Source organism: Xyrauchen texanus, chromosome 45 (genome assembly GCF_025860055.1).
Source record: "Xyrauchen texanus isolate HMW12.3.18 chromosome 45, RBS_HiC_50CHRs, whole genome shotgun sequence".
Lineage (NCBI taxonomy): Eukaryota > Metazoa > Chordata > Actinopteri > Cypriniformes > Catostomidae > Xyrauchen > Xyrauchen texanus.
Genome location: NC_068320.1, coordinates 13,570,421 through 13,586,016, shown reverse-complemented (window position 1 = coordinate 13,586,016; position 15,596 = coordinate 13,570,421). Strand labels below are relative to the sequence as shown.

Sequence of the window (15,596 nt, the reverse complement as noted above, 5' to 3'; positions counted from 1 at the left end):
GAGTTTAACCCAAGATTGCCATCTGGTGGATGGTCTCCTTACGTTTAGCAATGTGAACCTTGCCAGAGTCCTTTGAATAACCCCTTTTTTTTTTTTTTTTTACATAGAATCCAGTGCAGGATTATAGACTGCATCATTTGGAAAAAGTTATGGTTTTATTTGGATTTTTTTTTGTTGTCATCTAGTGTTTGTTGGGAAGGAAAGACGCAACAGACAAATGCTACCTTGATGGAGAATGCTTATGCATTTTTTTCCATCCAGCAGATGCACCCTGACATGATGGAGAATGCCTACATAAGTCTTCTTTCAAAGGCTTAATGCCTTAAGCTTCAGAAGTTGGCTAGTAATTTTAATGACCAAACAAATACCACAATCAAATCAACTTCTGCTAGGTTGAGAGTTTTGGCATGACACTGTAAGGCCTAATCCTCTTCACTAAAAAAAAATGAAGAGAACAAAGGAAGGAGGCTTTGATAGAACCTATTTTACACCTCATTATTTTTCAATAATTCAATGGGTTGAAGTCAGTTATTCTGCTTATACCACGATTACCACACCTCACATCTTTTAGGGTTTTATTTCGAGAAAATTTCATGTTTTCATACCTGAAACACTCTTGTTGAATGGGAAGTTGAACAGCTGGCTCACTGGTGCAGCCATAACAACCTGGAGCTGAACATACTCAAAACAGTGGAGATGATTGTGGACTTAGGAGGAGCATCCCAACATTTACCCCACTCACCATTCTAAACAGCACTGTGGCAGCAGTGGAGTCATTCAGGTTTCTGGGCACTACCATCTCACAGGACCTGAAGTGGGAGACCCACATTGATTCCATTGTGAAAAAGGCAAGCAGAGGTTGTACTTCCTTCACCAGCTGAGGAAGTTCAACCTGTCACAGGTGCTGCTGATACTCAGCAGTCATTGAGTCTGTCCTCTGCACTTTAATAACTGTCTGGTTTGGTTCAGCTATGAAATCTGACATCAGAAGACTACAAAGGACAGTTTGGATTGCTGAACAGATTATTGGGTGCCCCCTGCCCTCCCTTGAAGAACTGTACACTTCCAGAGTGAGGTTAAGGGCTGGAAAAATCATTCTGGTCCCCACTCACCTGCATGAAATTGCCAAAAAACTGGAGATTTCATACAAAGGTGTACTCCACAGTCTTCAAAGAGAAATGACAACTGGCTCTAACAAGGACAGAACGAGATGTGGAAGGTCAGATGTACAACTAAACAAGAGGATAAGTACTTCAGAGTCTCTAGTTTGAGAAATAGACGCCTCACATGTCCTCAGCTGACAGCTACATTGAATTCTACCTGCTCAACGCCAGTTTCATGTACAACAGTAAAGAGAAGACTCAGGGGTGCAGCCTTATGAGAATAATTGCAAAAGAAAAAGTTATTTACAAGACAGCCACATCTATGGCAAGTTGCTACAGGAAGCGTGGGGTGAAATGTCACCTGAGTATCTGGACAAACTGATGGTTAGAATGACAAGGATCTGCAAAGCTGTCATTGCGGCATGTGGAAGACTCTGAAGTAGTTCTGAATTTTAATTTTTTTTCCAAATTTGAATATAAATTTTTCACATTAGTCCTGACTATACATTTGTATCAGTTGAATGCCACTTTGGTGAATACAAATACAAATTTCTTTCCATAAGAGCAATATCTGTACATTATTCCAAACTTTTGGCCACCAGTGTGTGTGTATATATATATATATATACATATATATATATATATATATATACAGTGTATATATATTGTCTTATTGTGTATTTATATATATACTTATATTTTCTATTCACTTTTTAATTGTATTGTATATTGATATTATTAACTCTGTCTTGTTGTTGTATTGTTTGTGCACTGGAATCTTCTGTCACCAAGAAGAATTACTTGTATGTGTAAGCATAACTTGGCAATAATGCTCATCCTGATTCTGATTGTAAGTACCGGTAGAACTCCTTTTTTGCCACGGATTCTGCGTCATGCTTTGATACAGCCCAAACCTTTGTTTTTAGAACTAGTAACAGAGGTTTGGGCTGCTTTTATGCAATTTGAAGCCATATTTAATTGCATACTTAAAAAAACACACGGTGACTTCAAAATTCACATTTGAGGTAAGAACGTGTGTAATTTATGTTGCAGAACAAAATGTCCACGTTTACCACAGACCTTTTTTTAGTTGAAAAATCCATTACAAAAACCCAAAGGAAAATCCAGAGAGAATCCATGGCAAATTCTCTTCCAGGATTTTAAAACTACACCCTGAAAGTAAGCTACAACAAAAAAAATGGATATTTGTACTGAAACAGAGCTAATTTTGCTCTGCTTAGTAGGAAGCGGATAATTGAAGCTGTCTTTTTGTCTGTCCTGGATTATGGTGATGTTATCTATAGACATGCCTCTGCCTCCACTCTGAAATTCTTAAATTCAGTCTATCACTCCGCCCAAATATTCATTATCGGCTACATTTATTCTACTCATCACTGCATTATGTATGAAAAGGTTGGATGGTATCTCTAACAGTAAGACGGGACATGCATTGGTTTCTAATTATTTTATATTCTAATTATTTTAATTATTATTTATAAATCCCTAAATGGCAACTTGCCATCATATATCACTTCCTTATTAAACTGTTCCCATAATCACTAATTGACTCGTTCAAGTGATTGCTATTGCTCAAAGTCCCATTTGTAAACACTAAACTTGGGAAACTGCTTTTAGTTTCTGTGGTGCACATACTTGAAACATTTTACAACACACATTAAAAGTTAACACACTTGTAGTGTACCTATAGGTCAATTTAAAACCATGATTACAAACGTCTAGGTTACTATTGTAACCGCCGTTCCCTGATGGAGGGAACGAGACGTTGTGTCGAAGAAGCGACACTAGGGGTCTCTCTTGAGAGCCTTGCACATCTCTGAACTTGAGAAAAGGCCAATGAGAAATTGGCAGACAGAATTTGCATAGAGAACCTGTGGTCAATCCTCAAAAGTCGAGTGAACAAGAAGAATCCCACAAATTGAGATCAACTCCGAGCACTAATAAGGCAAGAATGGATCGCCATCAGTCAGTATTTGGCCCAGAAGCTGATATGAAGCATACCAGAGTGAATTGCAGAAGTTATAAAGAACAAGGGTCAACACTGTTAATATTGACTCTGCATATGTTGAATGTTTTTGCCAATAAAAGCCTTTAAAACGTATGAAATGCTTATCGTTTTCGAGTATACCATAGAAACATGTGAAAAAATATTCTACAAATACTGAAGCAGCAAACTTTGCAAAACACAAAATTTATGTCACTGCCAATACTTTTGGCCATGGCTGTACTACATGGTTTGTGTACGCAGACAAAATGTCTTGATTTCTTAAAATTTTCAACATTTTTGTTCTATATTAAACAAGTAATTTGATTCATGAATATAATGTTTTGAAGACATTTTGGTAGCATTAAATATTATCCCATTCAAGTTGTATCAACATGCGCGTTTGCATTTGCATGCACTGATATGACTTAAGTGAAAAATATTCATTTATTCATCAGACGTATTCCTTGAGCATGTTAAGTTGGCATTCCCCACTGAATTTTATTCTGACTTCTGAAAAACATCTGAAGTTGACTCTGGCATTGTCGATGGGCACAGCATATGAAGACATATAAGATGCAGGTTCAAGTGTTGGACATTGCTGCTTTAGGTAAGACAGTGGCTATTCTTCAATAGTCATGTTGTTTGCCATGTCGATGAAAAATAAATCATGCATATTCCAGTTATTGAGTCTTTATTATAAATATGACATGATGACCTACTGATTGTTGACTTTCTAAATATCTGTTTCTTTAGGATGTTGTATTGTACAGTAGTTAGCATGACCTGTAATATTTCTACATATCTCTTGTTTGTGTAGTGAATGCACAGCAGAAGAGAGAGTGGCGGTGAGGAAAAAAGTAACGCAAAAGTACTGTAATGCTTTACTTTCAATAAAAAGTCACTTTTTAATTAATTTAGTTACACAATATTCATTTAAGAGTTACTTTTAAAAGTAATGTTACCCAAAACTGTTCATAAATACACAAGATCCTACCTTCACACTGTGGACGAATGCCTCAACACAGTCACTAAAATGATCTCTGTATGACACTTCTGGCCATCTTCTCATGTTATTCATCCATTGTATTATTGTTAAGGTGAGTAAATTTTTTGAGTGTTAAACAGGGATGTGGGAAGGGATGCCACTTATACACACACATATACATGTGAAAGTGTACGTTTTATTTTAGATTCGGTTTACAACCATTTTTTATCACATTAAATGTCTCTTAAAAATGTAGGGTGACGATAATGTAATGTCCTAAATATAATGAACATGTGAAATAAAACAAACTGTCACTGTTTGAAATTTTATGTCAACTAAACATTTTAACAAAAATGATTAACAAGTTGAATCCTGACAAATTATGTAGAAATACACATATAACAATTAAATGCTTGTATCATGAAAAAGTGTAGTAGCTGTCTGAATTTGATCTGCCGGGTTCAATTTACCTCTGTGGGTTTCGGAAAAACATTTAGAGTGACAGCAAATCACCTCGCTAGCATTTTCACGTAGTTAAGTGGTAAAGACATCGTCAATTCATTTTTAGACAGGAAAACCAGTACAACTACTTATTAATACGATTCAGTTTATGAGCTTCAGTTAATGTTCACATTAGCAAAATGTGATCTCAGTGATTTTGAACGTGGCATGATTGTTGGTGCCGATGGGCTGATTTGAGTATTTCTGTAACTGCTGACCTCCTGGGATTTTCTTGCACAACAGTCTCTAGAGTTTACTCAGAATGGTGCCTAAAACAATGAGAGAGGTCAACGGAGAATGGCTCAATCGACTGGTTCAAGCTGACAGAAAGGCTACAGTAACTCAGATAACCACTCTGTACAATTGTAGTGAGCAGAATAGCTTCTCAGAATGCACAACACGTCAAAGCTTGAGGCGGATGGGCTACAACAGCAGAAGACCACGTCGAGCACTTTATTAGGACTATAGGTGGGAGGGGTGGGGTTGGCCTTGGAGTCCAAAATGTTAAGAACGCCTGTCGTACAACATAATAAGCTCTCCGTTCTGGCAGCCATTAAGACATGATGCACCCACTGACCTTCCACATAAGCCAGTATGCCAAACTAACATTGTCGACAATATTAGCAGATGGAAATGCCTATGTTATGATGTGCAATGATAAGCGTTTGGGATTAGTGGGTACAATTATACTGGAACCTTTCGTGGTTATCTTATTGCTATGGCAACATGCATTTGTTTTGAACTCAGTGGTTTTGAATCCAAGATGTGGTTTTCAGAGGGATTTGTGGATTGGGTTGAGCGTGTGTAAAATGAGATACAAGAGACGATTAAGTGTTTGAATTTGGTTTTTGAAAGCAGATGTGTGCGTCTCTCCACTCTCCCCCATTTATTACATTAATATCCTGACTACTTCTCCCTTATTCTGATTTTAAGTACAAGTTCAAGGCAAAAGAAGGGCAGCCAATTGATAGAACCTCATATGCCCCCGAACTCAATGGATTCTGCTCTCGTTGAGGTTAGTTTGGCTTATGCTTGGGAAGAACAAGCTGTAACTTGGTAGCTTAATCTTTAACATGAATGGAACAGTTGCGTAGTTGTTCCTACTCCCTCCATAGTGCAACCACAAACTGTAAATCAGTTGCTGTGACCACCTCAGTCTATATGGCTTTTAGCTCTGACAATCCCTGGAGCCAAAGCAGGACTCATGATTCCTAAAACATTCATAATTAACTCTTTTAAGATGAAGCGATTTCAAGTTATGCTTCTTTTATAGACATTTCCTGCCTCCAGGCTTCTAGTCTTAATTAAATAAATATAGTGAGCGCACATTACACTAGAAAAAAGGTTATAAAGCAAAAATTCAGCCCAGGAGTCAAAATAAATTCATTAATTATTGTAAATATAACTGTTTATACATTTGATGATGGTGATGCTGAAACGTATACACAAATACAAAATCCATTTCAACTCCGGAAGAATGTACCCAAACTCGTGAATTCATTGACTGTAACTGTGCAATTCCTCATATTTATAGGTAGCTGTATAGATGATAGTCCATCCACTCTGGCTTACTTCTGTCCCAGTCTCTCCATTGCTATATGCAAGATATTTAGGTCATTCCTCATCTGCCCTAATGCATTCTCAATCTTAGAAGGCTCATCCAGAATGTCCATGCTGCAAGTGTACAGGTCATATTTAATGGAGAAGGGCTTCTGTATTGTGGATGAGTATTGCCTGTGGAATGACAGCAATAATGGGCACTACTGAAGTTAGTAAGGGAACGTATACAGCAATGTGTCTTTGAATACTCCAAAAGATGTATTGTACCATCTTGTACATCCTCTGTGAAAAGGCCTATAAAAGAGAAAGCAACACATTAACTACCACCTCAGCTTGGTCTTGGCATCCTCAAAGCTCTCGGACACAAAGTACCCAGGCTGATACGACTGGTGCTGGTATGGTTGGACTGCGGTCTCTGCTGGGTTGAATGGTTTGTATTGGGGCTCATTTGAAAGGGCGTACTGGAAAAAGACACCCTTCATTAGCAAGTCAGAGTTCCAGCTGAACGAAGGCAGTGGTAAAGATTTGTAGAAAACAATACATTTTTGAATGATGGGGTATGTATTCAAAATAAACTCTTGGATGAGCTGCAGTACTTCCACAAGAACTGAACTTTTTTGGGGGGAAAAAAATATCACCCAAGTTTTGAGTTGGATAGATGCCTTGAGGTCTGATTGGTTTCTTTCAACTTCCCACTAAAATTATCTAATCATATACTATTTTCAGTGTGTACCACTGTTTTAAGCCCTTGTAGGAGTCAAATAGCTTACACTAGACTTAATTACTAATAGACTAATACAGGTGAAACTCGAAAAATTAGAATATCGTGCAAAAGTTCATTAATTTCAGTAATTCAACTTAAAAGGTGAAACTAATATATTATATAGACTCATTACAAGCAAAGTAAGATACTTCAAGCCTTTATTTGATATAATTTTTATGATTTTTATGATTATTATCTTATGAAAACCCCAAATTCAGAATCTCAGAAAATTAGAATATTGTGAAAAGGTTCAGTATTGTAGGCTCAATGTGTCACACTCTAATCAGCTAAACACCTGCAAAGGGTTCCTGAGCCTTTAAATGGTCTCTCAGTCTGGTTCAGTTGAATTCACAATCATGGGGAAGACTGCTGACCTGACAGTTGTGCAGAAAACCATCATTGACACCCTCCACAAGGAGGGAAAGCCTCAGAAGGTAATTGCAAAAGAAGATGGATGTTCTCAAAGTGCTGTATCAAAGCACATTAATAGAAAGTTAAGTGGAAGGGAAAAGTGTGGAAGAAAAAGGTGCACAAGCAGCAGGGATGACCGTAGCCTGGAGAGGATTGTCAGGAAAAGGCCATTCAAATGTGTGGGGGAGCTTCACAAGGAGTAGACTGAGGCTTCAAATGTCGTATTCCTCTTGTCAAGCCGCTCCTGAACAACAAACAATGTCAGAAGCGTCTTACCTGGGCTAAAGAAAAAAAGAACTGGTCTGTTGCTCAGTGGTCCAAAGTCCTCTTTTCTGATGAGAGCAAATTTTGCATCTCATTTGGAAACCAAGGTCCCAGAGTCTGGAGGAAGAATGGAGAGGCACACAATCCAAGATGCTTGAAGTCCAGTGTGAAGTTTCCACAGTCTGTGTTGGTTTGGGGAGCCATGTCATCGGCTGGTGTTGGTCCACTGTGCTTTATTAAGTCCAGAGTCAACGCAGCCGTCTACCGGGACATTTTAGAGCACTTCATGCTTCCTTCAGCAGACAAGCTTTATGGAGATGCTGACTTAATTTTCCAGCAGGACTTGGCACCTGCCCACACTGCCAAAAGTACCAAAACCTGGTTCAATGACCATGGTATTACTGTGCTTGATTGGCCAGCAAACTCGCCTGACCTGAACCCCATAGAGAATCTATGGGGCATTGCCAAGAGAAAGATGAGAGACATGAGACCAAACAATGCAGAAGAGCTGAAGGCTGCTATTGAAGCATCTTGGTCTTCCATAACACCTCAGCAGTGCCACAGGCTGATAGCATCCATGCCACGCCGCATTGAGGCAGTAATTAATGCAAAAGGGGCCCAAACCAAGTACTGAGTACATATGCATGATTATACTTTTCAGAGGGCCGACATTTCTGTATTTAAAATCCTTTTTTTTTATTGATTTCATGTAATATTATAATTTTCTGAGATTCTGAATATGGGGTTTTCATAAGCTGTAAGCCATAATCATCAAAATTATATCAAATAAAGGCTTGAAATATCTTACTTTGCTTGTAATGAGTCTATATAATATATTAGTTTCACCTTTTAAGCTGAATTACTGAAATTAATGAACTTTTGCACGATATTCTAATTTTTCGTGTTTCACCTGTATGCCATAGCAGGGATGTTTCTAGCTAGGGCACCCAAGCCATAAGGAGCCTCGCAAAGCAAGGTCTTTTTTTTTGTATAGTTACCTGTTGTTATTTATAGTAATGTATTGTTTAATTTAATAATTTATTTAGTTATTTATTGGTGATTAACAGATTTTTTTTTAATGTTTTTGTTGTTATTTATTTATTTATTTTGTGTAATTAATATGTTCCAATTTTAAGTTAATATATGCAATTTTTTTGAAGACTCTATTGTGGGTTAATTCTTGGATGGGCCTTGGATTCTTGAATCCGGGTCCCCATTTGGTCAGAAACGGCCCTGTACCATAGTAAATAATAATAATAAAAAAGTGAATATTCTCACTTTTTTATCTTTTGCAATGCTAAACAAAAGATACATCGTTATTTATAGTCCTTTACCAAGACAGTGTTGTACTCAAGAGCTGAAGGACAAATAAAGGGTGTAGTATATTTTAGTCAAGATATACAATACCATAAATATATTGTTGTCATTTTAATAAAATACAAATAATAAATTAATAGCCTTTTATTTAAAACAATAATACAATGTAAAGAAGAAATCTATGTCTTACCAAAAGCTTTCCATAGGAGGACAGGAGGCCGGCCCCATAAGCCTTCACTCTTCCATTCTGCTTACAAACTCCACTGTAAACCAGTAAAGCTGTGAGTAAAATAAAGGGATTTTTCTTTAGGTTATATATACTCAAAACAAAACACTATATACTGTACTGTTTACATAAAGGATGACCAAATCTTTATAGACAATTGACCTGTGGTAGACTACTTCCTAGACATGTAATTTGAAAAAAGGACCAGATGGGGGCACTAAAGATTTACTTTAATACTGTTCATCGTAATACCATATTAAACTAAATCATCTTAGATACATTAGAATTTATCCAAGAAGATTTTCTCACTGTGGAGAGTTTCTCAATGTCCTCATCTGATGCCCCAAGTGAGGTAAGTCCAATCTCCTGCAGGGTAAAATAGTCAGTGACAAATTTCAGTATTTCATTAAAGGGATAGTTCTCCCAAAAATGAAAATTCTCTCATTATTACTAACAATCATGCCATTCAAGACTTTCTTTCTTCTGCTTAACACAAATAAAGATTTTTAAAAGAATATTTCAGCTCTGTAGGTCCTCGCAATGCAAGTAAATGGTAGCCAGAACAATGAATGTTCAGAAATCACATAAAGGCAGCATAAAAGTAATCCATATGACTCTAGTGGTTAAATCTATATCTTTAGAAGCGATTTGATAGGTGTGGGTGAGAAATTAAGGTGGGTTATTTTAAGTCCTTTTTTACTTTAAATTCTCCTCCCTCCCAGTAGGTGGCGATCTGAACAAAGAATTTGAATCACCAAAAAACATAAGAAGAAGAATGTGAAAGGGGTGATTTATAATACAAAAGAACTTAAATATTGATATTTTTCTCACCCACACCTATTATATCACTTCTGAAGATATAGATTTAACCCCTAGAGTCATATGGATCACTTTTATGCTACCTTTATCTGCTTTTTGGAGCTTCAAAGTTCTGGTCACCATTCACTTGCTTTGTATGGACCAACAGAGCTGAAATATTATTCTAAAAATCTTTGTTGTGTTCTGCTGAAGAAAGAAAGTCATACACATCTGGGATGGCATGAGTGTGAGTAAATGATGAGAGAATTGTAATTTCTTGATTAAATATCCTTTAAAGCAGAGGTGCCAAAACGTTTTCTTACGGAGGGCCAAAAATCAATCTTGATTGATCATTTTAGCATGTGAGCATGACACCGAATTGATGCAGAGTGTGAGAAGGCGAAATGCCCATTTGTGCGCATTTATGGTGCGAGCATACGCCACCTACTCGGCTCCATCTGCACAACGAAAATTCTAATGAATCCCAAACCAATCTCTAATCCTAACCGATCAGTAGAGTCTGTAAACATGATAGGAAGATGTTGTGTGTGACAGAAGCAAGTAAGTGTCACATATTAGATGGAAACGATGTCAGTGACGTCATTGGCTGTATTGAAAGTAGTAGCAATTAAAACGAGAGCAGTCGCACTATATCATAAGAATTAGCCAAATTTAGAAAAGTCGTACGAATCCTGACGATTTTGCCTTGAGAGTGTGTTGGAGAGATAGAGCGGATTTATTTGTGCAGCTTCTGGAGTAACGTTTGATACAAAACATTGTACAGTAAGCTGTAGGTAATAACACTGGTGACCATACCTGTGAAAACTGTGCAAATTTTTTGTCTGCAAGCATGGGGATATGTCCAAGAAGTTCATGGCAACAGTCACTGTTAGAGTGCAATACAGTCAACATCAATTATTTGCATAAGGTTTGCAAAATGAAACGTGTTTTATGAGTCACTGCACTTACGGTTCAGGGGAATGAATTGGAGCTGAAGGGTGATGAATATATTGGGTACACTGGAACACCCTAAATGCCAGACTGGCTAGGAAGTCTCGGGCAGAGAGCAGCCCTGCCACTGGCCGCAACTGAAATCCTGTCCTAAAAAAAACAAAAAACAGACAGACACAGGATCTGGTTAAATAATTTCACAATCTGCTGCAATTATGTGACATCCACCTTAAAGGCTGGTGTCAAAATCCTGAACAAAGGTTGATTGCAGGAATATTTACCTTTAAGAAATGCAGACACTTCTCTCAGCTGAGGTATTTTGTCTTCCCCATACAAACATTGGCTCTCCAGCTGGCCCAGGGCTTCTAGAAACTGTCTGCATGCATGACTTGGGTAGAGACTGGCCAGAGTACTGTAGACCTCCCTCCTGCCTCATCACAAAAAGAGCTCTTACATTATGCTGACCTACTAACCTTCTCTGAGCAGACACTTAAATATATATATATATTCTTAAGGAACTCTTTAGGGTTTTTCAGCTGCCACACCAGTGCAACCTTCTGGAGATCCTCCAGATACCCTTTCAGTTCTCTGAGAAACTTACTTTTATTTGCTTTAAGAGCTCTGAAGAACTCTAAGGACTGTCAATAGTTCCTTCAGTAACCCCATCATGCGGGAAGTACTTCAATGCACTTGAATTACTTAAAGGTTGCGTGGAGGATCTCCAAATGGCATGTTAGGAACCCCAATTGACCCCTTGAGTATGTTTTAATGTTTACAGTACACCAAATATTATTCTTTTTTTGGCTCCAAACCAGGTGAATTAAGAAATTAGGAAAACCTACCAAGTGGCAACCTCTTCTGAAGTGTATTCCACTACAGGTAAAGCGTCACCGCTGCAATGACAAAAGAAAGATGGAATGTCAATATTTTTCCCTAAAACAAATGTATCTATTTGATGATTGATGTTAATGCATTGAGGGAATATTTGGGGTTCAATACAAGTTAAATGGATAGTTCACCTAAAAAAAATGTTATTATTTCATCATTAACTTACCCTCATGCCATCTCAGATGTGTATAAATTCTTTCAAACAAGATATATACATATTTGAATGTAGTCTAATCTACTGATCTGGCATTGTAAAATGTGTGTTAATATAATAGGCTGTTAATTACAATTTTCTAAAGTGAACAAAATGTTTTGAAAGATCCGTAATGTAAGCTTTCAACTGGGAAAACATAAATAAAAGCAACTTATACCTCAAAGACTTTGCCAGCCTTGAAGAACCCCGCGTTTTCCTCATTTCTGAGCGCAAAGACAATGTTCAGAGTGATCTTGCGCTCTTCTGCTCCTCAAACACAAAGCTGTCCCCGCGCCTAGAGGGGCCCGGAGAGGACGAGATGCTCTCGCGCTCCCGCCGGGCATCCTCAGTCAGATTCCGCTTTCTGCCGGTGCACAGTGCTGTCTGTCTTCATCGAGTCGTGCTGAAATATGAATAAATATATTCAAGTCTTTGCGTCGATGCCAAATCTGATTTCCTGCTCTGCCTAAATTTGGAGAAAATCGTGTGCTCGCTCTAAAGCTCTAATTTATAAACGACTGTGCCAGAACGTTATGAAAATGTACTGCGCAAATACACGTCTCAGTTTGAGGTGAGATGCGTCACAAGCGGCACCCGACACGTCACATTTCACAAGCGCTATACAGTAATAAGGGGTACATAAACCAAATTCTATTTTTGTGATTGGTCTAAACTGAAGGTCTTTATTGGATATATGTAATTAAATCAATAACTTCAATAATATAATACATTTTTAGGGATAGCCTACAATAAAACAAAAAAGCAGGAATTAGGAATTACATAGTGGTGCTCTCCAAGGTACTGAAACCCACTTCTGCTTAAATGCGATTATTGCGATAAATTAAAATAACTCCAAAACAACAACAACAATGATAATACTAATAACAATAATAACTTTATTGATAACTTGAAATAGGCTACATCATAAAAATGCATGCATAACATTTCAGTTCACAATTTCTAAAGTCTTCAAAAGAGTCAGGCTGCAGAATTGCGTTCACAGTGAAGCGAAAGTTAAGAAAAAATTAAAATCTTTTCGCTCTTTTACAAGTAGCCAATTATTCAATTATTACACTTCAATTTTATGAAGTATATGAGTTTATTCCACAAATGGAATTGATCAATTACAGATATCATCAAGCCCTTCATCCCGTGGTTTAATTGATTGAGTGTGCTTGGGAAAATCACCCGTGATTATGAAGCAAAACTGTGACAAGAAGCAGCAAAAGCTCGACGGTAAGCGATCTTTATTTCTCTACTCCTAAACCATCGAGAAAAATAACATAATATATACAATTACAAATACTGCAACCAAACTGCCTCATTGTGCGCAAAGCACCTTTTAGGTAGGCCTATTCAGCGATTTTTATTGCATAGATATTTTGTTTGTATTATTTCGTAATATTTGTGATAAATAGGCTACGGGGTGCGCGCGCGGTGGACGGGCCATCCATTCAAGCAAAGTAAGCAGTGCTTACCTAACAGAAGGGTGAAAATAAGTTACATAATTAAATATTTAAATTTAATTGTTAATATAAACGACTGTTTTCATTCAAATTCACAAACAGTTATTCATGTTTTTGCATTGCCACCACCCTTAGGTATTAGCATTTTCTGTTTTGCTTTCTCTGATTCAAATAATTGTTTACCGCCCTTTTGTTCAACACTGTACATTCATTCAAACTGAATCATGCCCGCTACTACAAATGGCCAAGGTAAGCATGCTTACCAAAACGAATAAGCCTATCAGAATGCTCCTTCCTTCAGTCACGCTATCTGATATGCTAAATGTAAGTTTTGTCAACACGTTCAAGTTCATATAACTAACGTGTTATTTTGCACTAAAATGGCTACCTGCAGTGTAAGCATCAACAATTTACTTAGATTTGGCAAAGTTAATGTAACTTTGTTTATATTGTAATATAATATTTATGTTGTAATATTAAGGAATGTAGACTGCCATTTCTATGTTACAATTGCCTTGTGCATACAGGTTAAAATTGTTGTCTTTGGTGGTCAGATGATTGAATTGCTGCTGTCCATTCCAGTGTTTCTGAACTGTGGGAAGAATGACATGTGAGGCATATGATGTTGAAACTACTGTGGTAACTGGCAATATTTTCTTTTTCTTTTTGTTGTATGTCAAAACAAGCTCTTCTGGCACCGTGTTTCATTGTATGAAATAATGGACATAAACATGCTCAGCTCAATATACAACAATCTTTAATTTGTGTGATATGAGCAATAGTACAGTCCTGAATTTAAAACAAATTTGGTCATGGAGTTGACCACTGTGACATAATTGTTTCTATTGATTGGTGGGTTCTAAGGCAACAATTTACGTTTATAACATTTCTGCGACATTACACTCACCCATATAATTTGTTTTAGGCACACCGTTTAATAATGTGTATTAAAAATATTTGATGCTTGCCCAGTCCCACAGCCCATGACATGTGCCTGCACTGTACTGGCACCTTAAACGGCTGCCGGTTCACACGAATCATTCACTATAGAAATTGTACTCTCCTCTGTGAAAGTTACACTCCATTTTGTAACTCCATATGTTTCTCAGAAACTCAGATGTCAGATAGGCCTAGACATCCTGAGCGTGTGTGATTACTCACACTGTCATGACTCTCATTTGTGATCAGCAGTAATGCTGTTAGTTTAACTCTATTCCTCAGCTGTAGTGTAGCAGTAAGCGGAGCGATCATTGAGTGAGAGATAAGCCGATGATGTCAATTTAACATGCTCACTGACTGACAGCGCAGAATCTCAAAGTCAACTTAACTCACTTATAACACATAAAAGACGGTCTTTTGTTGCCAACATTTTCAAAGATCAAAGACCAACATCAAGCTGCTCCTACACTTTAGTGTGGAACGCCACAAACACAAGTGGAGTGATACAAACAGTAAAGAGTCCAAGTACTGATATGAATCATTTATCAGCACTCCTGGAATGCCTCTTGATCAGATACAAAGACTGGATTTAACTGTTTTATAATGCCTTATAATAATTAACAATTCATCTAAATATGTGAAGATGCTTTTTAATGAACTGTAGGTTTAATTGTAACCTAAAGCCATACTTAGTGTAGCCAGCTTCTCAATGAAATCAGGGGTGCCCAAGGAAGCAAGCCAATTGCCTGATCAGAGAGAAAGCGTCATCAAATTTGGACATTCTATCATTAATGCACATTGGAGATTAATCACAGCAGCATCCTATTCCTCAAACATATTTGCAACTTGCACTTTTGTGGCAAGCATATAAGGGCATCAAACCTGTGAGAACTGGGCAAAACTTGGGTCTGCAAACAGTGGGACATGTCCAGCAGCTCATGGCAGAGGTCCCTGATGGAAATAAAACATGCTTAAGCTTGTACCTGAATGAATTGTTATTATATTACTGCCAATGTGACAGAGGAATTTCCTGTTATCACTTTTCACATTGAAATTACATAGACTATGAAATGCCTATAATATCTTCTCTGCATGTGTACTCACGGTTCAGGTGTGTATATTGGCTTGGAGCTGTGGCGTATGTACTGGGTAGAGTGAAACACTCTGAAGGCAAGACCAGCCAAGAAGTCATGAGCGGAGAGGAGATCGGCCACAGGATGCAGACA

At 37.6% G+C, this 15,596-nt stretch overlaps 1 protein-coding gene across 1 annotated transcript; it reads right to left on the bottom strand.

The window, feature by feature from the left end:
* Positions 1–6,135: 6,135 nt before the first annotated feature.
* Positions 6,136–15,321, bottom strand: LOC127637624 (tyrosine 3-monooxygenase-like). The gene is given in 11 exon segments (XM_052118778.1): positions 6,136–6,328; positions 6,482–6,615; positions 9,100–9,167; positions 9,170–9,188; positions 9,445–9,501; positions 10,750–10,819; positions 10,903–11,038; positions 11,166–11,311; positions 11,727–11,777; positions 12,144–12,368; positions 15,253–15,321. Coding segments are annotated over 10 exon segments (891 nt in total). The 5' UTR covers positions 12,188–12,368; positions 15,253–15,321; the 3' UTR covers positions 6,136–6,162.
* Positions 15,322–15,596: the final 275 nt, after the last annotated feature.